Below are 27,723 nucleotides of genomic sequence, written 5' to 3' on the forward strand. Positions count from 1 at the left end.
ACACATGGATGTAACACTTTTAGAACGCGTCCATGTGTTCTGAAAATATTCTGAACGTTGATGTTCTCGACCCAGAACAGGAGTGTTCTACAAACATATTTAGAACGCTTCAACGTGTTCTGACGATGTAACACTTTTAGAACGTCTGTAAAGTGTTCTGGGCCGAGATTCAGAACACTACACGTTCTCGGATACGTCCTTCCACAGTACTGAAATGACAACTCATCGTGTGTGTCGAATACAATTTACCCGATATTTTTCAAGGTGTAAGAATTTGAACCATACACCCATGCATATTCTCTGGCATAAAATCACACGGACGAAATTCTGAACTGCAACCATGAATTCTTTATTATATTTGTTTGGGATGATCATGGATATTCAAGTCACTTATGAGTCAGAGTTCTTCATGAAACATTACAAACTGTCGTGTAGCAAATTGAAGCATACTTCCATACTTAAGATAACTTAAGTTTCAAGTCTTTCACGAAGCGCATGTACTTCGCAGATGTTTCTTGTGGGTAAATATCCCCAAAGGACGATGTTCGTAACAGCGACATGACCATCGCAGGCTTCAGGAAACTTCATGTCAAATATGACTCCCCAACATCCTACAACACAAAACATTTATTTGGTCATAGTCATATAGTTATCAAACTCGTACATATTACATAGGACATTCTAACAAATGTTCGTTAGTAAACGCAAGATTACGGTGACATTTGTTTCATTATTTATAGGTTGCAAAATGTTTTGCCAAAAATGTCATTTGACTAACAAAGTTACCACTTACTTGGATAAAGGTTTGAGCAAAATATACACAAGTACCTTCTTATTTGATCTGCAAAACCTTGTTTCTTTTCCTCCTTTGTGTAGACGTGTGCTGTGTGCAATATACTTTCCATGGATGGTACTGATTATCTGCAATGCACCCTGAAATTGAAACAACAAGACTGATTCTCTAAAATATTTCACATAAAATAGCCAAAAACATGTCCTGTGAAGGTTTAGTTCTTTTTGTTCATTACATACTTACACTACTCTCTGCTGATTTCGATGCTTTGTCGAAGCTTGCTGATCATGCCCTCGGATCCCAAATTTAGATGTTCAGAGATTTGTTGCATGTAGCCCGCTTCGCACTTTCAGGCGATTCATATAGAACCTGAAATATATATTCATTTTATTTGAACATCATTCAAATAAACGGAAACGTTCAAATAGTGACAATTGCAATTTGGATTGGAATTTCATCTCATAATTTGTAAATAAAGCGAGTGGAACAATGGCAGAAATGACGGTCAAAATGCTCTCCGGGCGGACGCTCGACCATTAGACCACGGAGGCGGTCCTCTGTACATAAACAGCCAAACATCCTTGCAACACAGTAAGAGGCAACCACGCATAAAGTCACTATATATGGGTCAAGAGGCAGACACAAGTCAATTGCCGGGAGAAAAGGTAGACCGGTAGAAGTCTGGAAGTCACTATTTATTCGACCGCCTCCGGGGTCTAGTGGTAGAGCGTCCGCCCGGAGAGCGGAAGGTCCGGAGTTCGATCCCCGGCCGCGTCATACCAAAAGACGTTAAAAGATGGTACTTGTTGTTTCCCTGTCTGGCGCTCGGCATTAAAAAGCTAAAACAAGGACTGGTCGGCTCGGAGTCAGTATACTGTGTCTGAGTGGGGTATTCATGTTAAACTGCGGCATGGTATCTCAGTGAGCTAGCACTATAAATCGGCATCAGTCCGGACTAGTACAAGCAGCCACACACTCACGTGCATGCACGTCGCTATATAAGTGCAATAATCTTGGACGCGACGTTAACCCAATTTCACCTCACCTCACTATTTATTCACAACAGGGACCTACAACGCACAATGTGGTACACAATTTTGGTTTTATTTGCTGATTGACCGGTCACCTGGTCCTTTGACCAACGGCCAGGCTGTACACTGAGGTGGCCAGAGCGATAAGGTTTGGCCAGATAGAGACATTCAAACTAGGGTTGTCAATAAGTTGTTTTGATGACTTCTTGACCCTGGGTAGGGACCTCTGTTAACCCTCTGCGTGTGACGCCAGCGATTCACGAGTTGTTACATCCTGCACCGAGTGATCCCGAGTGTATCATTATCAGCTGTAAACAGATCCATGTATCAGCGAGTCCCATCTAATTGACACAGATAGGTGAAATAGTATTGTTGAGGACTCCCCAAGTTTACTTCCGTGACAGACCGTGAAAAAAAAAGAAGTTAACTTTTAGCTGCCAATAACATCCTACTTCACAAAGACATTATGCACACGTACATAATCGCAAAGCCAGATGGAATGTTGGAATCCCCATGTGAACCCGTGAAGATCCGGTTAGAATTGGTCTTCAGCAACCAATGCTTGTCTCCCGTGAAGACCCGGGGTAGAATTGGTCTTCAGCAACCCATGCTTGTCTCCCGTGATGATCAGGGTTAGAATTGGTCTTCAGCAACCCGTGCTTGTCTCCCGTGAAGGTCCGGGTTAGAATTGGTCATCAGCATCCCATGCTTGTCTCCCGTGAAGACCCGGGTTAGAATTGGTCTTCAGCAACCCATGCTTGTTTCCCGTGATGATCCGGGGTAGAATAGGTCTTCAGCAACCCATGCTTGTCTCCCGTGAAGATCCGGGTTAGAATTGGTCCTATAGCAACCCATGCTTTTCTCCCGTGAAGATCCGGGTTAGAATTGGTCAACAGCAACCCATGCTTGTCTCTCGTGATGATCCGGGGTAGAATAGGTCTTCAGCGGCCCATGTTTGTCGTAAAAGGCGACTATGCTTGCCGTAAGAGGCGACTAACGGGATCGGGTGGTCAGTCTCGCTGACTTGGTTGATGCATGTCATCGTATCCCAATTACATAGGTCGACGCTCATGATGTCAATCACCAGATTGTCTGGTCCAGACTCGGTTATTTACAGACTGACGCTGTATAGCTGAATATTTCTGACTGTGGCGTTAAACAACCTACTTCTGTGATAATTTTGCCGACCGTTATTTCATTGTATTTCTAGATCTGGACACTGTTATTGTTTTGATAGTGTTGACGAAAGCGAACTTTACACAGCTAAAACATTAATGTAAGGGTAAAGTGGATTATATGTATAGACTAAAATATATTCAAAAATAATTTGCTTACAAAATGCGGTTTTGATTCACACACATTTAATATCGAAATACAACCGTCATATACCTGGCAAGAAGTTATCTTGTATAATATGAATATAACAAAGTCACCTAAAGAGTCCAGTGAACCACATCCCGGGGCTGGAAGACCAAAAGTAACACGTGACCCTTGGACGTCAAACTAAAATTCCCTTTCAACATATATAATAAGACAACAGTGTCATAACGGCGAGCTCATTCGTGACTACTCGCTTCATTCTCGGGAAAGCCGTGCCGCTCTTGAAGCCATTTTATCAACTTGGTACCGTCTTCGCGCAAACAGGCAAAGCGAAAAAACCCGGATGTACTACTTCCGCCTTTGCTTTTCTGGTCAACACTGATAATTTATTAATATAACACAATTGTGACATATGTTTAGATACAAACTACTCGTACTCTGCCCGGAGAGCGAGAGGTCGGGGGTTTAGTTCCCGGCTGAGTCGTGGCAAACGACGTTAAAAGATGGTACTTGTTGTTACCCTGACTGGTGCTCGGCATTAAAGGGCTTAAACAAGGACAGGTCGGCTCTGAGTCAGTATACTGTGTCTGAGTGGGGTATTCATCTGCGGCATGGTATCTTAGAGGCCTAGCACTATAAACTCGGCATTATTCAGAACACACACACACGCACGCACGCACACACACACACACACACACACACACACACAACACAACACATGCATGCACGTCGCTATATTAGTGCAATAATCTTGAACGCGACGTTAAACCAATTTCACCTATTGCTGCGTGTCGACTTCCGACATAATTGAGTCTGGACCAGACAGTCCAGTGATTGACATCATCAACATCGATCTACGCAATTGGGATACGATGATCTTGATCAGAACAATGAAATATACACATTAAATATAAAGTCACCATTCTCTCTCTCTCTCTCTCTCTCTCTCTCTCTCTCTCTCTCTCTCTCTCTCTGTGTGTAAATGTTTACAGAACAGAACTAAAATTCAAATAACGTTTTTTTAAAGAAAACAATCAGCTGGGTTTCTCCACATCAAGGTCAGGAAAGATAACAGTACGTGTCACTAGAGACCAGCGATTTTGCAAGAGACAATGTATTTTTCATTATTTTATTAAGCTTTGTTAGGACATTCTTCTGCATCACTATAACCGCCGTGTGGTTGCCGGGCAACCTAAAATAGGTCCCCAGCAACCTAAACATGCTGGTCGTTATAGCGTTTCCGTAACCTGCAAGAATTAAGCTTGTCCCGGAATAACACGAGTTGGTCACGAATGGGATCGTGTAGTCAGGCTCGATGACTGTGTTGACAAGCGTGTCATCGTAACCTGGTGACGTTGATTTCGGCTCATGACATCAATCACTGGGTTGTCTGGTCCAGACTCGATTATTTATAGGCCGGCGTCATGATGTACGTAGCTGGCCAATATTGCGGCTTAAAAATTGCGGCGTTGAACAACAAAACACCTCTTCGCTGTCACCAAATTGGAAAATATGCATAAAGCAGTTTATATGACAAGTCAAGGTCCCAAGAAATGTTGGAAATCAACCCAACAGCTAGAAAGTCACATAAAAGCAAAAAAGTATTCTGAATGCGTGGGTTTTTTCCTGTTTTAAATTACTATCAAAATGCCATCATTTTTTTAATTCGATGAATGGAACATATGTTCTCGGAGTCTATCGTATATGTATGGCAGCGGCTGCTTAAACATCCAGCGTTCTACCAATGACATTGACCAGGTCCCCGATGTACGTGTGGCCTCCATTCACTGTGGTGACACGAATTAATTTCCATAACCGTCAATATAGACCAACCTAGGCAGCACACGCCTGACATACTTTCCAAAGAAAACGTTCCAGTGTATAGCCATATAGTATCTAAAGGGAGACAACTGCTGTAGAAGTTGACAAGATGCCACCGACCTTCACCTCAACACGTAACCGACGCATGACTTGCGGATACATATGGGACGGACAGAGAACTTGACAGGTTAGAAGAGGGGAGGAAGGTTGAGAGGACATACAGCTAGGATACCGAAACGGTGAAAACATGGCGGCTTATGAATCTTCTTCGTCGGATAGTGAGTTTCATGGAGAAAATGCGGAAGACCTGTCATACGCGGAGTTGGACACTTTACCGGAGTGCCTTCTTTCACGTGCACACGAGCTCCGTGCTTTACAGCTTGACCACAACAACATCAGCGTTCTTCCCCCAACTGTGTCCATATTTAACCGGTTGATCGTGCTGGACATTAGCAACAACAACGTCTCACATATAAGTGATGAGATCGTGAAACTGAAACAGTTGAGAACGTTCACCGCCAGAAATAACAGACTTGACGAACAATCTCTACCCAAGGATTTTGGACTATTGAAGAGCCTAGAGGTTGTCAACTTCAGTGGGAACCTTTTTGAAACTCTCCCTCCACAATTGGCAGAATTGCGAAGGTTAAAGTGTTTATATTTAGGAGGCAATAGGATCCAAGAACTACCACACACGATACGGAATCTCACAAGGTGAGACCAAATTTTTTCAGGTGGCACCAATTTTTTTCAGGTGACGAGCGTTCAGTTTCTCATTGCTTGATCCACACCAGGAATACAGTTATGTCAAATTCGGCTTATAGGCCAGGAGAAGTGATGTTTGACTCTAAACAAATTGCAACAGAAATATCCAGCTGTTTTGTACTCAGTCAACATCAGTGAACACTATACTAAAAGTCTTAGTGAATCCATCGGGGGGAAAATATTGTAATTTGACTCTAATTAAATAAGTAATTAATATACAGTTTGAAAGATATGAAGATATCTTTTTTGAAATGTATTCAGCTTGTGACATATCATTTTAAAGCTTATGACAAGACAGTGTCATTTATTACATTAGTAAGTTCACAAAATTAATTTATTCTTAATTGATTAACTCTTTAATGGATTTTGATTAATTGGTATAATTACGAGAGAAATGTACCGAGACCATGTTTGTAACTACTCTCTGGAAAGCTCATATTAGTCACTATAATTGGTGATATATACTTATTACATAATGATTAGATCAACAGCTAGCGCTTTCATAAGTGATCATGATGTAGCATTTATACATAATTTCATATGATTATAGAATAGCAAGTAATACATATTAAGGTATTGCAAGGTAAAATGGAGATACAAGATATCAGTAGTTTCAGTTACAGTATAGTGTTTTAGATAGATGCTATCCTAAGGTAACAAGATCCCATCTCCCAGACATACTACTCAATAAGACAAATATAGAATAATAAACGAGCTCCTGTGTAATACCAATTTTATGAAACGAGTGAATAGTTCTGGTATCTGACGAGCAAAAGCGAGTCAAATACCACAACTATTCACGAGTTTCATAAAATTGGTTTTACACGGGATCGAGTTTAGTATTTTATTTATTACTTGCCATTTACAACGTTTTTAGAATTATACTGTCGAGTATGAATAGGCTAGCTGACACCTACACGATCCACGGCATAGTCCAATTGAGTTTAACAGAATAATACTTCAAAAGTTGAAAGGTATGAATTTAATACCATACAACGGTCCACCTTTAGAATTCACAAAATTATCGTAGGGCTAAGACTATCCCAACTCACATACTTTAACTTAGACTAACGACTGTCGTTGCGCTACAATACGATCGCCTTGTGGAACGGGCCTTGTACCTCAAACTTTACAATAACGTCACAATACCCGATGACGTAATTTGTGGATTTTTGTTGCAAGACCCATCGGCGAAACAATGCCATGTGACGTCAGCCTAGCAACAAGGTTGCTGGGGTCATCGAGTGTGCATAAGCTCCTCTCAGTGATCTATCAACTCCACACGCAATGTCTTTGAATAAGCCAAGAGATGTTGAGAGCTTTCAATATTTGTTTGTGAAACGTGTTCCGAGAGTACACAAGCACGCGTTTTGGTATTACACAATGTGTAATACAGCTGTATGTTTATTAAACGGGTGATCTCTTCACGGGCAAGTAATAAAAGTTATGTCTACATAGTTTAATAGATTTAAAGCTTTTAGATAAATACTAGCCTAAGGTAACAAGATCCGATCTCCAAAACATACTATTCAATAAGACAAAAGTTATGTCTACATAGTTTAATTGATTTAAAGCTTTAGATAAATACTAGCCTAAGGTAACAAGATCCCAACTCTCAGGTATAATGTTCAGTAAGACAAAGATATGTCTACATAGTTTTTATAGATTGCCTTGAACTATTTTATTTAAGTATATCTGTCATCACCTATATTAGAATAACATTCAGCAATTACTTTAATTTAGACTCATTAAGGATTAGCCCCCATACAAGCTCGTCTATAATGATACCATAATCTCTTTCCAAGCACCCAGTAAATATGTCAACAAGATGAGTGCCAACAGGATTAACAGGATTAAGTATTCCTCTCTGTCCAGCCATTCATTAACCACAGGGCACACCTCATTGTGAATCAACCAATCCTATTCCTTTATGTTCTAAATTTTAGTTAAATAGATAGATGTTAACATGGTTAAGGAAAAGGGGTTTGATGCTCATACCAAGCAGACCTCTCACCCACAGCCCAGAGGGTTGTACCGACTCTCTGTGCCACCCTCAGCTATACAGTATAGTTAAGATAATGTTCATTGTTCATGTTTCTTGCGGGGCGGTCGGGTAGCCTAGTGGTTAAAGCGTTCGCTCGTCACGCCGAAGACCCGGGTTCGAATCCCGACATGGGTACAATGTGTGAAGCCCATTTCTGGTGTCCCCCGCCGTGATATTGCTGGAATATTGCTAAAAGCGGCGTAAAACCATACTCACTCACTCATGTTTCTTGCAACCAAAATTGTAATTAGTCTCCTGTGACTCCGGCTCTTTGCTGACTAATTCCTCCAAGAAAACCAGCACGCCATTTGAAAGGTTTTGGACCTCAGAACAGAACCATAATAATTCCATGGAACATAGAACAGAACTACAGATAAACAGAGTATTTGCATAAAATACCCCCAAATATATTCAAAACCCAACTACTTTCAATTATCCTACGTACAGAAACGCATGCATTAAATGAAAAACTCAAATGTATAAACACAGCATGCGTAAATCAGAGCTCCAGATAAGCTGCGTATCTGCGTAAGATACGCATCAGAAATGCAGAAATATGCAGTAAAATAAAATCCAAGCGTATCAAATACGCAACGAACATTACAGATAAGCTACAAAAATAAAACTTGTGCGTATCATCAAAATATTGTGAAGTAACCCTGCGTATTCGATTAGCAAATCAGCAACTTATTTTGAAATTATAGACGGGCATTCTGTCAACCTTGCCAAACTCCACGATAACAGTTACATCATGATCATTTGCCATCACACTTTCTTGTGGAAGTAGCGTGGTATTTTTGAGTCCTATAAAGCTCTCGAACCCACATGACACCAGTTTGCAGGGACTAGATGTCTAGTGTTTTTAAATATTTAACTTAAATACCCACATGTGTAAAAACTAGTGGGTAACAGAAATTTGAATACCCAGATAGAATTACTGATACCCAATGATTTTAAAATGCATGGGTAAAATACCCACAGCCCCAAAAGCTTATCTGGAGCTCTGGCGTAAATACCCAAGGGATACAAAGGAGCTAATTTCCTAAACACAATTACAAGCTAATTTACTTTCCGAGTCAAGCCTATATATTTAGAACAGTTATATACATCTAAAACATTATTTTATTTTTTTTTAAACTTAAAATATTCACTCATTTGGGGAAAAAACCAATAGAGTGATGAATAGATTATTGCAAAAATATTGTGTTACCCAATGAAAAATGTAATAACCCAATTAAAATAGATACCCTAGAGTAAAAAGTCATTTGCTCTAAAAGTTATCTAGATCTCCGATAAAATACCTATAGAACAGCTGTGATGATATATCATGCTAGATAGGTGAAACCTGCACTGGTAATACGAGTGAATAATACATGTGGCACTTGTTACCCAGACAAATCTGCATAATGGAGTAATAGATCTGCTGAAAACTATGTATATATACACAAGTGATATTATGGTAAAATAGGGTATAACAATATAAATTACAACAGCCACTCATATCAAACATACAACACTCATGCACCTGCACTTCTTACTAAGATTTTGGTTTGTTGTTTAACACCGCACTCAGCAATATTCCAGCTATATGACGGCGGTCTGTAAATAATCAAGTCTGGACCAGACAATCCAGTGATCAGTGATTGGCATCATAAGCATTGATCCACGCAATTGGGACACAATGACATGCATCAACCAAGTCAGCGAGTCTGACCACCCGATCCCGTAAGTCGCCTCTTACGACAAGCATAATTGCCTTTTACGGCAAGCATGGGTTGCTGAAGATGTTAAGAACCAGCGTAATAATGCGTATGTATTCAGCAGTTGGTTATAGCCTCCGTCACACAGACAATAGCTCCATTCCACTCACAAATACGTCTAGGTCAAGACTTGAAATGAGAAATTTGGACAGTGGAACGTGGCCCCATTGAGGCTGAAACATGTCCGCCAGAGAAACAAAGCTGTACGCTGTGTCCTTGAGGATGGAGATGTGTTTATCTAAGATTCCATCTAAGTGTCTTTGACAAGCGAGTGAGTGAGCGAGTTTGGTTTTACGCCGCATTTAGCAATATTCCAGCAATATCACGGCGGGGGACACCAGAAATGGGCTTCACACATTGTACCCATGTCGGGAATCGAACCCGGGTCTTCGGCGTGACGAGCGAACGCTTTAACCACCAGGCTACCCGACCGCCCCCTTTGGCAAGCAAATTGGGACAAATTTGTGACATTGTTCGAAATTGGATTACTTATTTTCGTAAATTATGGGGAATAGGGAAGTTTTAAATCAAATTTGAAATTACCATCTTAAGCTGCAGATTAAGAGCCGAATATCAACCTCTAGTCTGAGCAGGTTCAGATGAGCAGGGGTAGAAACTAACAGTTTTAGTCCACTACTCCTTAATCATAACATCGAGCAAAATAAAAAGCGCAAATCTCTACCAGTCTTGTTACCTTAAATATTGTGCAGTTGGGCCAGGACTACAGGACTAGTGCCAATTACTAATGCTGGAGAAGTTCCTGGTATGTTATTTTTTATGTGCACACCAGAATACCCAATGGCTGACTCACACATAGTGCCCATGAACTACTTGCTGTGTGTTCGCTATGAGAAGTGGGAAGACATACATTTGTTTAAATGTTTTCCGAGGGCTGGATCATAGATTTTCCAATTGTTTTTGTTGTAGTTTTTTCTAGTTTTGAAAGTTCTCGGATTTAACTGTCAGGTTGACGAAAATGTTTTGTGGGAACAGCAAGTTAATATAGAAGTGTGTTGTTATGTCAATTATCTTAATTACATTTCCATATGAAATTGATGCAGTTGGCAATTAATGCCAATTATATTGGTCATTAAGTCTCCAGCAACCCATGCTTGCCGTAAAAGGCGACTATGCTTGTCGTAAGAGGTGACTAACAGGATCAGGTTGTCAGGCTCGCTGATGTGGTTGATGCATGTCATCGATCCCAATTGTGTGGATCAATGTTCTTGATGTCAATTACTTGATTGTCTGGTCCAGACTCGATTATTTACAGACTGCTGTCATATAGCTGGAATATTGCTGAGTGCGGCGTAAAACAACAAACCAACCAATCATTAAGTCACACACTAAGTGTAATTTGACATTGCAGCCCCTACGTATCATTATCCCCCGCCGCGCGAAAGCGCCAAGCGGGGGATATAGTATTCACGACCGTCCGTCCGTCCGTCCCACCTGTTTGTTGCCGCGATATCTCAAGAACTAAACACTGGATTGTCTTCATATTTGGAACTATGGTGTATATACAGACTCCGCAGACACCAGTCAGTTTTGGTGACCTTGACCCCATTTTAAAGGTCACAGCAGGCATATCTGCTTTTGGAGTTGGAAAACAGTGTTGCCGCGATATCTCAAGAACTAAACACTGGATTGTCTTCATATTTGGAACTATAGTGTATATACAGACTCCGCAGACACCAGTCGGTTTTGGTGACCTTGATCCCATTTTCAAGGTCACAGCAGACAAATCTGCTTTTAGAGTTGGAAAACGGTGTTGCCGCGATATCTCAAGAACTAAACACTGGATTGTCTTCATATTTGGAACTATGGTGTATATACAGACACCGCAGACACCAGTCGGTTTTGGTGACCTTGATCCCATTTTCAAGGTCACAGCAGGCAAATCTGCTTTTGGAGTTAGAAAACGGTGTTGCCGCGATATCTCAAGAACTAATCGCTGGATTGTCTTCATATTTGGAACTATAGTGTATATACAGACACCGCATACACCTGTCAGATTTGGTGACCTTGACCCCATTTTCAAGGTCACAGCAGGCAAATCTGTTTTTGGAGTTGGAAAACGGTGTTGCCACAATATCTCAAGAACTAATCGCTGGATTGTCTTCATATTTGGTACTATGGTGTATATGGCGGGGGATATTTCGTCACTCTGTGACAAATACTTGTATGTCTTTATAACTTGTACAGTGTGTCTAGTTCATGATGTGGCAGCGTTAGAAATTGGCACTAGTCCTGTAGTCCTTGCCGAACTGGCCAATAGTTAAGGTATAAAAGGACCAGTAGAAATTTCTCCTTTTTAAGTGTTTTGCTATATGTTATCATTATGGTTGGTTGATTGGTTTGTTGTTTAACGCCACACTCAGCAATATTCCAGCTATATGACGGCGGTCTGTAAATAATCGTGTCTGGACCAGACAATCCAGTGATTAATATCATGAGCATCGATCCACGCAATTAGGATCGATGACATGCATCAACCAAGTCAGCGAGCCTGACCACCCGATCCCGTTTGATCGCCTTTTACGACAAGCATAGTCGCCTTTTACGGCAAGCATGGGTTGCTGAAGACCTATTCTACCCCGGAATTTTCACGGGTCTGTTATCATTATAAGGAGTAGTGGACTAAAACTGTACCTCTATTGTTGTGTGGTGTTCAATTCCCTACATGGGTAGAATATGTGAAGCTAATTTCCAGTGTTCTCAGGCGTGATATTGCTGGAATATTGCTTAGAGCGGTATAACACCTCACTCACTCACTCAGTTAAGACCCCTGAAGATACGTCTTAGAATAGGTCTTTAGTAACCCATGCAACAAGCTTGTTGTAAGAGGCGACTAACGGGATCGGGTGGTCAGCCTAGCTGACTTGGTTGATGCATGACATCATCTCCCTATTGTGCAGATCGATGCTGATGATGTCAATCACTTGATATCTGGTCCGGACTGGCAAGATGGGGTATATGTGTAATATATCATGTCACGTGATACATTGTATTTGTACCTTGTAACACAAACATATATATCACACGGGGTGTTTTTCTACCAAATGGTACAATCACTACACTACATGAACTGATTGTGGAAATGGTGCCACAATGTGGGAATTTAGCCCTGTTGTGATTTTCACATAGTACAATGTAGTAGGTTATCTGGTCTATTTTCAGTCCTGCCATGCGAGTCTCTGGTTTGGGATTGTCTTCTGACATGCGATAAGCTTCATATATCATGTTCAAACCAGATAAGAACATGTTAAAAACATGTTGCATTTGGTGTTAAAATTATATTTTGCTATTACTCCAACCTTCAAAATTCGAGCTAGACTACTATAAGCAGATAAGGGTTACGCTATTTTTTTAGGGCATTATCCAGGGTTAGAATCTAACAGTTTTTGTCCACTAGTCCTTATAACGATAACATATAGCAAAACCCTTAAAATGGGCCAATTTCTACTAGTCCTTAGGATACCTTTACTATTAGGCATTTTGGTAAGGACTACAGGACTAGTGCCAATTTCTAACGCTGATTATCATTCGCAGAAGCCCGAGGTCTTCCATTAACTGCCGGACAAAGGAGGGCAGTTGAAAAGACCGAGGGCTTCTGCAAATGATAATGCCCTGAAAAAGAGTGTTACCGTTATTATAGCTAAAATGGATGGAATTTGTTATCAAAAAAAAAGAAACAACAATATCTGTTTTGAAACATTTACTGCAATCAACACGAATGTCACTGACCCACTTTTACAAATATGGAAGCCAGACCTGTCAACCCCTCATCATGACAATGGGGGAGATTTGACTTCAAAATGGGGGAGATTTGCCTCCAAAGGGGGAGATTTTTAAGATAGTGAAGATAAGATAATTTCCAACTTTTATTATTGTTACAAAGAAAACCAAATATTTTGAAACAATAAATAATCAATAAGTTTCTTATACATACAGCTTGCTTAATTTCCGTTTGCATTTTCCTCCTTCAAAAATAAACCCAGCACAATCTACCCATATAACTTTCGTTCAAAGATCATCTCAGATAAACGCAAACAGATATTGAAATTTCACAATCGGTAGCTTGACCAGTTGACGACGTGTTCAATCCGACCAGTTGTCAGGCTTCGTTACGATGCAGGTTTTCTGAGTATTTGGCGCGATGTTGGTTACAAAATTCGCCAAAGAAATATCAAATGCATTTATCCTTATCGAAACGTCGTAGAACAAACTAGATGACGTCACTATTGAACATGACGTCACCTATCCCTACCCCATGACATCACCTAAGAAAGGGCGTGATAATGGCCCGTCGTCAAGCAATATGAGGGCATTATCAAGTTACAGTGGCCCGCTCATTTCTGATAACGTGCGGGCGGTTTTATGATAATTCTATCCATTTTAGCTATAATAGAAAATAATGTTAGACCTCATTGACAAGTAGTACAGAGCTACAGATAAGCAGCATATTTACGTAAAATACCCACCCAAAATATTCAAAACCCAATTACTTTCAAATAACTTGGGTAAATAAATAACTAAAATGTATAAAAACAGCACGTGTTAATACCCAATGAATGTTTTTCAGCATGCATACAAAGGAACTAATTTCTGAAACACAATAACAAGCTAATTTACTTTCGGAATTAAGCCTAAATATTGAGAAATAGCATACACCCATAACTGCTCTTGATGCGCTGTGGGTACAATGAATATTATTGAACGTCCCTCAGAATGCACTATATTTTTTTCTGCATCCAATCTGTACATGTTTGCGTACTGGACACACATTTGTGGGTCGCAAAAAACCCTGTTTTTGTCTTGTTCAAGCAGGACTAGCTACAAACTCAGAGGATGAAGGAAATAAGGTTTACTAACCATTTAATGAATTTCTGAGACTGTTTATGAAAATATATACTGTTTGGAAAATCTCAATTCTGAAAAGAGAGATCCCTCCTCCCCCCCCCCCCACCCCCCCCCCCCCCCCTCCCCCAGTCTGCCTGGAAGAAGGATGCTAGTAAGTGTCAAAGACTTTACTATTCTTATTTGTGGACGACACATTATTTTTGATCCTTGGATTTGTCATGTATGTCGGCGCCATACCGTAACCATGGTAACACCTTTGATTTGAGGTTTGAGCAGTGGGGTCATTTCCAGGATTTGTCCCACATTAGTGTGTGAGTGAGTGAGTATGGTTTTACACCGCTTTTAGCAATATTCCAGCAATATCACGGCGGGGAACACCAGAAATGGGCTTTACACATTGTACCCAAGTCAGGAATCGAACCCGGGTCTTCGGCGTGATGAGCGAACACATGTGATGTACTCATAAACACAGATACATAAAATATCCACAACAATATAATTGTGCAGCCTTTGTTATTTCCATTCGGAACTGCCAGATTGTGTTCGTTTTGGGGATACAGAAATCAGATATTCTGCTCTAAATGCTTTGCTTGCTTGTACTAAGAATTTAGATTGGCTGAATAGAGATTTTACCTTCTATGGAGGGGATGTTACATTTGCATGCAGAGAGGCATCATTCCGAGTAGAATATTATATTTTTATCACTCAGGGATAAAACTTGAATGGGGCTTGACTGTTCTTGTAGGTTGTTCATTTTGCAGTTTTGTTGAAGCCAGATCATTTAGTCTGCATGAAGAGCAGACAAACCCTCTAAGAGAGGTCGAACAAGATGAACCTTCACTGCCCAATCTAACTCTTGTTTCTTAAACTAATCACATGTCAGCTTTCTAAAAGGATTCACCTTCATTTCTTAACCACTTTGATTTGGAATTACTGATCTTAAGAAAAGAAATCCGACAAAGCACAAATATTCCTTTGATAGTACGCCTTTTTGGGAGTAGAAGCCACAGCACTCATAAACACAGATACATAAAATATCCACAAGAATATAAAAGTGCAGCCTTTGTTATTTCCATTCGGAACTGCCAGTTTGTGTTCATTTTGGGGATACAAAAATCAGATATTCTGCTCTAAATGCTTTGCTTGCTTGTACTAAGAATTTAGAAGCCTTGACACTGATTGGCTGAATAGAGATTTTACCTTCTACGGAGGGGATGTTACATTGGCATGCAGAGTAGAATATTATATTTTTATCACTCCGGGAATAAAACTTGGACTTGACTGTTGTAGGTTGCAAGTGCTCTATCTGGGGGGCAACCAGCTGGCAGACATCCCGGCCGAGATTGGCTACATGCATAGCCTCACTGCACTGGTTCTCTGTGACAACCAGCTGCAGAGTTTGCCTCCAACGATGATCCATCTACGGCGTCTGCAGTCCCTGACGCTGCACAACAACCAGCTGTCGACGCTGCCCACGGAGATCGTCTCTCTCAACCTGGTGGAGCTGAGTCTGAGGAACAATCCCCTCGTGAAGCGCTTCGTCCAGGACCTGGTGTACAACCCACCCACCTTGTTAGAACTGTCTGGACGCTGTGTCAAAATTGAGAAAGTGAACTACACTCGTCTTGATCTTCCAGAGAACCTCATTCGCTACCTGGACTCCGCACAGCGCTGTGTCAACCCCAAGTGCAAAGGTAGGTGCAACAGCTGTCTTAGCTCCACACAGTGCGCCGCCTTCGTGGTCTTGTGGTAGAGCGTCCGCCCGGAGAGCGGAAGGTCCGGGGTTCGATCCCCGGCCGCGTCATACCAAAAGACGTTAAAAGATGGTACTTGTTGTTACCCTGTCTGGCGCTCGACATTAAGGGGCTAAAACAAGGACTGGTCGGCTCGGTGTCAGTATACTGTGTCTGAGTGGGGTATTCATGTTAAACTGCGGCATGGTATCTCAGTGAGCTAGCACTATAAATCGGCATCAGTCCAAACTAGTACAAGCAGCCACACACACACGTCCATGCACGTCGCTATATAAGTGCAATAATCTTGGACGCGACGTTAAACCCAATTTCACCTCACCTCACCTCCACACAGTGCAGTTAGGAACATCTCTCAGCGGTAGAAACTGACATTTTTAGGCCAATACCCTTATCATAATAACATATAGCAAAACCCTTCCAATTGGCAAATTTCTACTTGTCCTTATGATACCTTAACTATTGAGCAGTTTGGCAAGAACTATAGGACTAATGCCAATTTCTAACACTGTCTCATTTGTTTATAACTCTTTTACATGTCTGCTGAACCTTTAAATTGAAAAGTTGTAAAAAATACTGAAACACTAAATGCTGACAAAGATTTTCCCTGTTACCATGGTTACGGCCAGGCTTTTTTTATTTTTAGGATTATGGATTGTTCAGCTCAAAGTCCAGGGTTGGAGGAGGGGAAAAAAAAGCCAGATGCATTTTTTTATTCAGAATGCCTCTGGCATACTTTATGAACATATTTTGTGCTCAAAAGGCCGCCATTTGTGACGATAAAGCCCCCTCTAACAATAAAAATTCTACCACTTACAACATGGACAATTGTCGAGGGAGGCTCTACATGTTTAGCTTCGAGATCAACAAAGATCGATTATGTATCTCTTCACTAGTTTACAACGGTAAATTCATTTGTTTTTGTATTAAAAGGTGTTGATCATGTTGATAACAAATAAAATAACTGACTATGTGGCTATTGGCAGGGGGGGGGGAAATGCAAATCTGATATATATTTTTTACATTTTCTAATAAATTAGAGTCGGCAGTTCCGTAATCCCAAAAATATAAAAGGCCTGGCCTAACTATGGTTGTCGTAAGAGGCGACTGAATGAATAGAGCGGTGGAATTAATGACCTGGTTGATAGGTGTTACCACTTTGGTGCTTTCCTCCAACATTAAGGTGTTTGTTTGATGGATATTGGATCAGCTTGTAGGGATCTCATTGGTGTGTTGACATGTTCTGTTGGCAGGTGTGTTGACGTGTTGTGTTCTGTTGTCAGGTGTGTACTTCACCTCACGAGTGGAGCACATCAAGTTTGTGGACTTCTGTGGCAAGTACCGCCTCCCCCTACTCCAGTACCTATGTTCACCATCCTGCACCACCCTCAAGCCCACTGTGTGCGGCACCAGCAGCGACAGCGACTCCGACGTCGACGACGCCAGGCACAGGATGAGGAGAGTCCTGCTAGGATAGTCACATTCTCTGGGACTGGCTTCAAAAGTTGTGAAACTGTTTCTGAAGTTGACTTTAAGTCATTCTGCTTGCTGCTAGTTACATTTGCTGCTTGTGACTAGAAACCTTGACCTTGGTCTAACTTGGTGCTGTGACCTTGACTTTAAGTTGACCTCAGTCAATCGTTGTGCTGTGAATTGGACTGTCAGATGGCCTCAGACAATCGTGCTGTGAATTGGACTGTCAGATGACCTTAGTCAATCATTCTGCTGTGAATTGGACTGTTAGATGACCTCAGTCAATCGTTGTGCTGTGACCTTGACTGTAAGTTGACCCCAGTCAAGCGGTGAGGTCAACTGACTCTGACCTCATTAATCTGCTGCTTAATACCCTCTTGGTTATGCTGCATTCAATGGTGGTGACTTCCATGCGTATCTGGCCAGTAGATGTGCGCCACAGAGCAACCTCTTCTGTTACACTTGCTTACATACGACTGAGTCCTCAAGGTGACACAAGGCCCTGCAGCAAGATGTCGGCCAGAAGAAGGCCAGTGATCCCGTCTTCCATTTCATCTTCTATGACAAGCCGCGCCCTAATGCAGCAAGCAACAGGAAGCCATGGGTATATTCAGACTCCTTGACTACAGCCTTGTGGTTCATCAGTGAGCCTAATTGAGTCACCTGTGTTTGTAGGAGTGTTCCACAGGTGGACCTACAGTGGATTAAATTATTTCCAGGTCTGAAAAGACCCAAATGAAGTTCCCTGGCTGAGCAGTATGTGTGCCGTCATATATATGTATAATCTGACTACTTACTTTTGAAGGCACTGAGTAATTTGATAAAACTTTGATCAAGATTTAAATTTATATTCTGGTTTGATGTGCATCGCCTGAACATACTGAAGGTACAAATGATGCTTTGACCTTGACCTATGATTGACAATATAACCCACAATATGCAAAGTGCTAATATTGTTGAGTTTGTGTATCTTGTCTTGGTGTGTGTGCGTGCTGTTTCATTGATATTCTACTCAAAAGAAGTTCGAGAACTCGAGTAATATGAAAGAATCGGGTGTTCTGTAACTTCTTTTGAGAAGTACGTGTATATTTATGTTAGCATGTTTTCTTGGTCTGAAGTGATGCACAAAGGTTCCGATATCTTGATTTCATATCATGATGCTTTAATTTGGAATTAATATGCATGCATATTTCTAAACTAAACCAAAGCTAATGTTTATTCAAGTTTATGAAATAATGTTATAAGTGAAAGATTTAGGGGTCGTGAGAGATGACTTCACTCACCCCAGGACACCTCTGTATTTAGGACACTGAGGGAGTCAGGTATGTAATCGTTGAGTTTGATATCCTCGTGCATCACTGAGGGAGTCAGGTATGTAATCGTTGAGTTCGGTATCCTTGTGCATCACTGAAAGGTTTAATGTTTTGTACTAATACATAGTTGGGGCATTGACCTATTTACTCAGGACAACACAACACAGTATTTGTACAGTGAGCGAGAGATCTGTGATTTAGTATTATACAAGGCATTATGTTACAATTACCGTATTTCACGTAATAAGCGCCCAGGGTGCTCTCAAATTAGAAATAGGGGGCTCTTATTAGAATATTATTTTGATGAAAAAAAAACGAGTTGAAAGATAAATTTCGTGGTTTATGCTGACAGCCTGAAATGTTTATATACAACAGATACATTTTTCCAGAATTTAATTGCCCGTAATTAAGGGTGCAAGTAACACACGAGTGCGTATTATACGCGAATAAATAAGTCTTGTGTATATTGATCAATCAGAAGGGGTGCTAATTGGGATTGTTCACTAGCCAATATATTAGCGAATATCACCGTGGGTGCTTATTAGAGCTGGGCGCTTATTACGTCGAATACGGTATCTCCGATTGACATGACAGACATATATTTGATGTTGACCTTTAAAAATAACATGTTCTAAAAGGCGGTAGTGTAGCCTAGTGGTTAAAGCGTTCGCTCGTCACGCCGAAGACCCGGGTTCGATTCCCGACATGGGTACAATGTGTGAAGCCCATTTCTGGTGTCCCCCTGCCGTGATATTGTTGGAATATTTCTAAAAGCGGCGTAAAATCATACTCATTCCCACACTTAAAGAGTACAATTTGTGAGCTTTATCCTTGGGTCATTCTCAGAATTTATGCTGAATCTGTTCCAATAGCCATTGTAATCCTGTTTAAGAATCCATTGTATTTGTAATCTGTTATGTAATGTGAAGGTTTGGAGAAGGTTAAGTAAAACCGTTACATTGAGCTGTAATAGACATACCAACCAAAGCTGTTGCCATTTGTTTTGAATTCATGAGAGCATTTTGACCTTCGTGCAGCATTTGACGACTGACATGTATACCCTCTGAAGGTCACTGGCATGAAGGTCATGGTGACCTCTGTGCAAGAGATGACTGCATATTTTTTTCTATCTAAAGAAAGACTTACTGTTTTCCTTCAGACAGGTCAATCTAAATTTAAAGTTACACAATGGTTACTCAGATCAGATGTGAAGATTCAAGATTGTATTTTTACATGTGCTGATCTTGACAATAATATACAATCTTGACAATAATATTTTTATACAAAATATGTTTCACAAATAATGTTTTTTAACTGATGCCATGATTGCAGAAGTTTTGTTACTGTATTATTACCAAAGGGCATGTGAATATATTTTGAAGAAAGCACTGCCTGCTGTTGTGGATATTTTTTATACCCTGATCGTTTGAAGATTATGAGTGCCATATTATTGTGACTATTTAGATAGGTGAGATATTTGTATCCGTGGATTCTGACGATTGCCATGGTACAATGTAGCAGTGACAAACCTGTCCAGAGGTACAGATAAGCAGCGTATTTGCGTAAAAAATCCCCCCCCCCCCCCCCCAAATATTCAAAACCCAATTACTTTCAATTAAGTTGCTAGAGAAATGCATGCATTAAATGAAAAACTCAAATGTATAAAAACAGCACACGTAAATACGCAATGAAGCTTTTTCAGCATGTTTACACAGGAGCTAATTTCCGAAATACAATTACGAGATAATTTACTTTCCGAGTCAAGCCTATATATTTAGAACAGTTATAAAAACTAAAACTTGTTTACATTTTTTAAAAATCTGAAAATGTTCTCTCATATTTGGATAAACACGATAGAGTGATGAATAGCTGAGTGCAAAAATATTGGATACACAATGAAAAGTGTAATAACCCAGTTAATAGAAACCCTAGAGTAAAAACTGAATTGCTCCAAACGTTGCCTGGACCTCTAGGTTCACAGCTATATTGTATGTTGCGAGTAGTGTTTCCTTACCAGATAAGGGTCAGTAGATTCATTCTTTATTATCATTATGAATCTTAAATATACTTTGCCATGATGATGAAATTGTGGTTGGTTGGATTACAGAAAATATGTTGATTTTTTTTGTTCGATTTATTGAACTGAAATTTTTATTTCGTCTTTTCTAATGACATTCACTATTTGAATCGCTGAATTGTTGATCGGTATGTAATTTTCCTTTTGGGAATTTATGAAAGTACGACTATGGATAACTTAATCAATCCTGTTGAAATCTTGACAGTTGCATTTGTTGTGCCTGACGTCATGGTAACCTTGTGTAGTATTGAAGGTTTGTAGAAAATGTCATTTTCTTCAGAGTACAGGATAAGATGTGTATATTTTCTGCCCAAGAAAGATATCTATTATGTGATAGTGGCAGTTCCTTGTTCAAAAGAGAGGCAAATAGGCTTAGCAATGTTGAGGTTGGTTTCACATTCCATGCTGAGTTGTCTCCCTTTGTAAGTTACCTTTTTCTTCACAGTGACAGGCACGGCCAATAGTCTAGTCTGTTGCCTGAAGACTAATGAGGGTTTAGTCTTGTACCTAAATGTACCTTTTGTACATGAACCACTAGTCTGACATGAACTTACTGCAGACTAGCTTGCTGACAGGGTTTACCTCTGAAAGTCTGTGGTACAAGTCTCAGGATGGGCATATTTATGACATTTGAGTGAGTGAGTGAGTTGGGTTTAACGCCGCTTTTAACAGTATTCCAGTTATATCGCGGTGTCAGCTTAATGTGGGAGGAAAGCCCGAAGAGATGCAAGTCTCTGACGTTTACCACTTCGGTGAAACCCACGAGCACGGGTATGGTGCTAGAAACATAATCGGGGCGAACCGGGATTCGAACCCACAATCATAGGTTTCTGGCGTGCCCAAGGGACGCAACTCTGCACAGCGAATCGCGGCGCCTTAGACGACTGGGCAACCCGTGCCCCCTATGACATTTGAGATTTTAGTGGTATTATATGGGCTATCTGAGCTTACAAGGCCAAACAGAATTTTACAAGACACAGGGTTTAGACATTTGTGCAACTAGCCTATTTCTCCATCTCTCCCCCCCCCCCCCCCCCCCCCAAATGACTGGTCCCTAACATTCAAGAATCTTTAACTGTTTTGAGTAGTCTATAATAAGTCTCGGTATGGGCTTTTAGTAACCGAACAACAAAGTTTCAATGTTTTCTATTATGTGTTAAACTTTGACGAGATGTTCTTTGTGACCAGCTACAGATTCGCTAGAAACGTCGAGGCTTGAAGTAACATAATTGGCAAACAACAAGTATTTTGATTCTGCAAAAGCATGTTTGCAGTTGGGCATTATGGTCAGAGTTGTCTCCCTTTGCTTCGTGATCATGATGGCTGCAGGTGTGAGAATGATGCATCTAGTCAAAGTTGAATTAATATTCTAAATGGTTCTGCTTGTTTAGTTTATTCAGCAAAGATCTGAATTGTTACTGCTACTTAGTTTGTTTTCCTCTCAAGGTGCCATCTCCACAGTAGACCCAGATCAATGCTGTATTTGAATACCATATTCCACGTAATAAGCGCCCCGCTCTAATAAGCGCCCACGGCGATATTTGCTAATATATTGACTAGTGAACAATTCCAATTCCTTCCGATTGATCAATGTACACAAGACTTATTTATTCGTGTATTATACGCACTCGTGTGTAATATGCACCCTTAGTTATGGGCAATTAAATTCTGGAAAACTATATCTGCTGTGTATAACACACACAGACTTTTCTTTTGTATCATTCAGGCTGCCAGCATAAACCACGAAATTTACGATCTTTCAACTCTGTGTTTTTCACCAAAATAATATTTTAATACGAGGCCTCTATTTCTAATTTTGAGAGCGCCCTGGGCGCTTATTATGTCGAATACGGTAATACATTTGTTCTTTGAAAGGCATTCAGAAGTGATACACTTAAGGAAGAGAAAATATGGATGTCAACTTCTTTATTATGAGGAACAACGTTTTGGAGTACATGCTTACTCCTTCAGGTGAAAGGGGCGGTCGGGTAGCCTAGTGGTTAAAGCGTTCGCTCGTCACGCCGAAGACCCGGGTTCGATTCCCGACATGGGTACAATGTGTGAAGCCCATTTCTGGTGTCCCCCGCCATGATATCGCTGGAATATTGCTAAAAGCGGCGTAAAACCAAACTCACTCACTCACTCCTTCAGGTGAAAAAAAATGAAATAAAAAAAAAAATAATAATCATAATAAAGAAGTTGACTTCCATATATTCTCTTCCTTAATACATTTGTTGGTTTTATTTTGAAATAATTGTTACTGGAGAACCTCCAAGAGTTTTGTTGTTTTAGCGCAAGATTTAATGACTTCCGTGAATATACAACTCAGGATCACTAAGTCAAATCCATGTTAAGAGAAGGTGTATTTGCTGAAGAGCTAGTTTGCTTTTGTTGGGATGTTGTGGATTACCTCAGTGTCACTATTGTGATACATGCCTTTACAATATATGCATAAATCATTTAGTCACCCATGGTCTGTTGATTATTACAGTTACAGTAATGTTCTATTTGTATGATGGCGGCCTGTCAATAATCAAGTTTGGATCAGACAATCCAGTGGTTGATATCATGAATGACCAATGCTGTGAAGGTCATCTCCCCAGGTAGGAGGGGCGGTCGGGTAGCCTAGTGGTTAAAGCGTTCGCTTGTCACGCTGAAGATCTTGGTTCGATTTTTGTTTGTTTGTTTGTTGTTTTACGCCGCACTCAGCAATATTCCAGCTTTATGACGGCGGTCTGTATATAATCGAGTCTGAACCAGACAATCCAGTGATTGATATCATGAGCATCGATCCACGCAATTGGGATCGATGACCTGCATCAACCAAATCTGGGTTCGATTCCCCACATGGGTACAGTGTGTGAAGCCCACGATATTGCTGGGATTTTGCAATACTTACTCCTGGGGTAGGGTGACGTTCCATGTGACCGCCTCTTCAGAATGGGGGGACAAACTCAAGCTGGACTCCCCACTGAGGGTTTCATGCTGTCAACCACCGGTGCACCTGACCCCGACCATGACTTTTCTAGTGAAAAATGGCAGTCATGACTTATGTCAGTATTTTGTGGAACATTTTTTCAATGTTGTTACCTAGTTTGAAAAGCAAAATGTGTTTTTTGCAAGAATGTCAAAGACAATAAATGATTCAGGTCTATACAACTCAAGAAGATAAAGACCAGTGCAATCATTTATATCATCTATCGTATTCGACGTGATAAGCGCCCAGGGTGCTCTCAAAATTAGGAATAGGGGGCTCTTATTAGAATATTATTTTGTTGAAAGTTGAAAGATGAATTTCGTGGGTTATGCTGACAGCCGGAAATGTTTATATACGACAGATATATTTTTCCAGAATTTAATTGCCCATAATTAAGGGTGCATGTGTATTATACGCGAATAAATTAGTCTTGTGTACATTGATCAATGGGAAGGGGTGCTAATTGGGATTGTTCACTAGCTAATATATCAGCAAATATCGCCGTGGGCGCTTATTTGAGCGGGGCGCTTATTACGTTGAATACGGTTTATGGGGACGGTCGGGTAGCCTAGTGGTTAAAGTGTTTGCTCGACACGCCGAAGACCCGGGTTCAATTCCCGACATGGGAACAATGTGTGAAGCCCATTTCTGGTGTGCCCCGCCGTGATATTGCTGGAATATTGCTAAAAGCGGTGTAAAACCATACTCTCATCTATACTACTCACAAGAAGTGATTCTTTCATATTACTATAGTTTAACGGTCATGAAAGATGATCCTTCACTTCTTGTGAGGAGTATAGATGTAAATGATTGCAGTGATTAATTTCTTTTGAAGTATTCATATTATATTTTTTGTATTACCACAGTTTATCTGTCTTGTCATAACGATTAACTTTTGTAATGTGAAATAATCGGGTGATTTTTCACTTCTATTGATTGGTATATACCTGTGTCATATTAGCCTCCGAGATTTCACTGTGCCCATTGAACTAACAAAGCTTGCATTGTTGATGACTTATACAGTCAAATCCCATCTTCCCGAGGCAAGAGAGTTAACTGACTTTAAAAGTCCAGTTTCCACCCTTGCCGAACTAGGCTGGAATTCCTGGGCTCGATTGTAGCACCACCAGTGGCTATTACGAGTTATGTCCTTTCTATACCTCTCCTATTGACCAATCAGATTCAACCTCTCGTATCACATGCATTTGCTTCAAACAAAACGGTGGCGCCCAGTCAAGACGATCTAAACGATAATCAAGATCTATATTGTGATAAAACGAGTCTTACATCGCAAAGTGCATCAAATCACGTGAGCACCTTGATTAAAAACATGAAAAGATTTAGAAAATATCTGTTGACAACGAGTTAGCGGTGCACATGCTTTGCAAATCCTGCAGTCGACCGAAATCTGCATGAAACCGGATTTCGATTTCGGTGCGCGATTTTGATTGGACTATGCATAGACTCGTTAGTCCAGCCAAAATGTAACTCCATAATACCAGCCTAGTTCGGCAAGGGTGGAAACTGGACTTTTATAGTCAGTTAACTCCCTTGCCTCGGGAAGATGGTCAAATCCAAGCCGCTATGAGTATTTATGTATTTTACTTTCCATTGAAATTCCAGTTGAGTTGTTACTTGTCAAACAGTATTGTCAAGCAAAGGGAATTTTCCCGGGCAACATAACTGTCTTCTTCAAACCAAAGACTGTTGTTATGGTGATCCCAGAGGCCAGAGTACTGTATATTAAACATTTCAGGAAGCGTTTGCATGAAATATTCTACAATATGAATTGTTCATGTACAATCACATTTTCAATAATAAAAAGTAACCTTTTCCTCAATTAGTGTTTGCTCTTCTGTCCTCTGATCGGGTGAGGTGAAATAGGGTTTAATGTCACGTCCATGATTATTGCACTTATACAGAGACGTGCATGTGGGTGTGGCAGCTTGTACTACAAGCCCACTGAGATACCATGCCGCAGTTCAACATGACTCAGACACGGTGTACTGAACGGTCCTTGTTTTAGCCCCTTAATGCCGAGCGCCAGACAGGGTAACAACAAGTACGTGTGTGTGTTTGTGTGGCTGCTTGTACTAATCAGGACTGATGCTGATTTATAGTGCTAGCTCACTGAGATACCATGCCGCAGTTTAACATGAATACCCCACTCGGACACAGTATACTGACTCTGAGCCGACCAGTCCATGGTTTAGCCCCTTAATGCCGAGTGCCAGACAGGGTAACAACAAGTACGTGTGTGTGTTTGTGTGGCTGCTTGTACTAATCAGGACTGATGCTGATTTATAGTGCTAGCTCACTGAGATACCATGCCGCAGTTTAACATGAATACCCCACTCGGACACAGTATACTGACTCCGAGCCGACCAGTCCTTGTTTTAGCTCCTTAATGCCGAGCGCCAGACAGGGTAACAACAAGTACCATCTTTTAACGTCTTTTGGTATGACGGGCCAGGGATTGAAGCCTGGACCTTCCGCTCTCCGGGCGGACGCTCTACCACTAGACCGTGGAGGCAGTCCCTCTGATCAGGGATCTCAGGAACAAGAAACTTTATTTACACAGTCTGTGTGTGTTCAGATTAATGCTGGTTGTATGATGCTAGCCCATTGAAGTACCATGCCGCAGTTTGACATGGATACCTCACTCAGACACAGTATACTGACTCAACGGTTGAATGCTCTCTCACATGAATGTACATTGTACAAATTTGCACGTAATCCTAACTTGAACCTCTCCGTCACGATCAATAACTATAACATCTTTTTCAAGTGAGCGAGTTTGGCTTAACACAGATTGAACCGTACCTCAGTTATATCACAGTGTAAGAGGGGAAATGGGGTTGAACGTTGCGTTGAAGATAATTGTGCTTCTTGTGATGTGAATGTACTAGACCGGACATATACTTTACCCAGTCCTTGTATTATCCCTTAATGTCGAGGACCAGGCATGACATGGCTGGGGATGTTTGTTTGTTGTTTAACACCGCACTCAGCAGTATTCCAGCTATAAGGCGGGGGTTAGTAAATAATCAAGTCTGGACCAGACAATCCAGTGATTGATATCATAAGCATCGATCCACGCAATTGGGATACGATATCATGCATCAACCAAGTCAGCGAGAGTGATTACCCGATCCCGTTAGTTGCCTCTTACGACAAGCACAGTCACCTTTTACGGCAAGCACAGGTTGCTGAAGACCTATTCTACCCCGGATCTTCACGGCTGGGGATCTAACCACCGACCTTCACTCTTTGTGCTTGTGCTCTATCCACTTGTCCATTGAGGCGGTCAGTTTGTATGTGCCCAGCAACCTTTGCTTGTATCATTCAAATTAATGAGTGAGTGAGTGAGTATGGTTTTACGCCGCTCTTAGCAATATTCCAGCAATATCACGACGGGGGACACCAGAAATAGGCTTCACACATTGTACCCATGTCAGGAATCGAACCCGGGTCTTCGGCGTGACGAGCGAACGCTTTAACCACTAGGCTACCTGACCGCCCCTCGAATTAATGGAAAGGTGGGTCATGCTTGGCGATTTGATAGACTGTCATCATATCCTGATGGTGTTGGATGCTGCTCGCAATATCAATCACTGGATTGTCTGGTCTCTGGCATATACGGGTCGCTGACATGCGTTTTGATATTGCAGATGCGGAATTAAACAATAACAAACAAAAACACATCTTTGGAATGAGCCAATAAATCAATAAACA

At 40.9% G+C, this 27,723-nt stretch overlaps 1 protein-coding gene and 1 long non-coding RNA gene across 3 annotated transcripts; one reads left to right on the forward strand and one right to left on the reverse strand.

Moving 5' to 3' along the window:
• Positions 1–224: 224 nt before the first annotated feature.
• On the reverse strand, positions 225–1,788 carry LOC125372070. 2 transcript variants are annotated; one of them, XR_007217962.1, is made up of 4 exons: positions 1,774–1,788; positions 1,037–1,162; positions 829–933; positions 225–611 (listed from the first exon to the last, which is right to left on the reverse strand). It is a non-coding gene; the product is annotated as an uncharacterized LOC125372070 (long non-coding RNA). The 2 variants fall into 2 exon arrangements; XR_007217961.1 differs by lacking the exon at positions 1,774–1,788 and having other exon boundaries at positions 228–611; positions 1,037–1,232.
• A 3,300-nt stretch (positions 1,789–5,088) lies between these two features.
• Positions 5,089–19,292, forward strand: LOC124148325 (leucine-rich repeat-containing protein 58-like). The gene is made up of 3 exons (XM_046519360.2): positions 5,089–5,679; positions 15,688–16,091; positions 17,432–19,292. The coding sequence occupies exons 1-3, from the start codon at positions 5,213–5,215 to the stop codon at positions 17,623–17,625; spliced, it is 1,065 nt and encodes a 354-aa protein (XP_046375316.1). The 5' UTR covers positions 5,089–5,212; the 3' UTR covers positions 17,626–19,292.
• The last annotated feature ends 8,431 nt before the right edge of the window (positions 19,293–27,723 follow it).

The sequence above is a fragment of the Haliotis rufescens genome, unplaced genomic scaffold, assembly GCF_023055435.1.
Source record: "Haliotis rufescens isolate VD_foot unplaced genomic scaffold, xgHalRufe1.0.p SCAF_34, whole genome shotgun sequence".
Lineage (NCBI taxonomy): Eukaryota > Metazoa > Mollusca > Gastropoda > Lepetellida > Haliotidae > Haliotis > Haliotis rufescens.

What these genes read in the sequence shown, in the direction of transcription:
- LOC124148325 (XM_046519360.2), top strand. Translation starts at nt 5,213, where the DNA reads ATGGCGGCTTATGAATCTTCTTCGTCGGATAGTGAGTTTCATGGAGAA. An exon ending in ACGATACGGAATCTCACAAG is followed by an intron (nt 5,680 to 15,687) that starts GTGAGACCAAAT and finishes TGACTGTTGTAG; the next exon opens with GTTGCAAGTGCTCTATCTGG. An exon ending in TGTCAACCCCAAGTGCAAAG is followed by an intron (nt 16,092 to 17,431) that starts GTAGGTGCAACA and finishes TTCTGTTGTCAG; the next exon opens with GTGTGTACTTCACCTCACGA.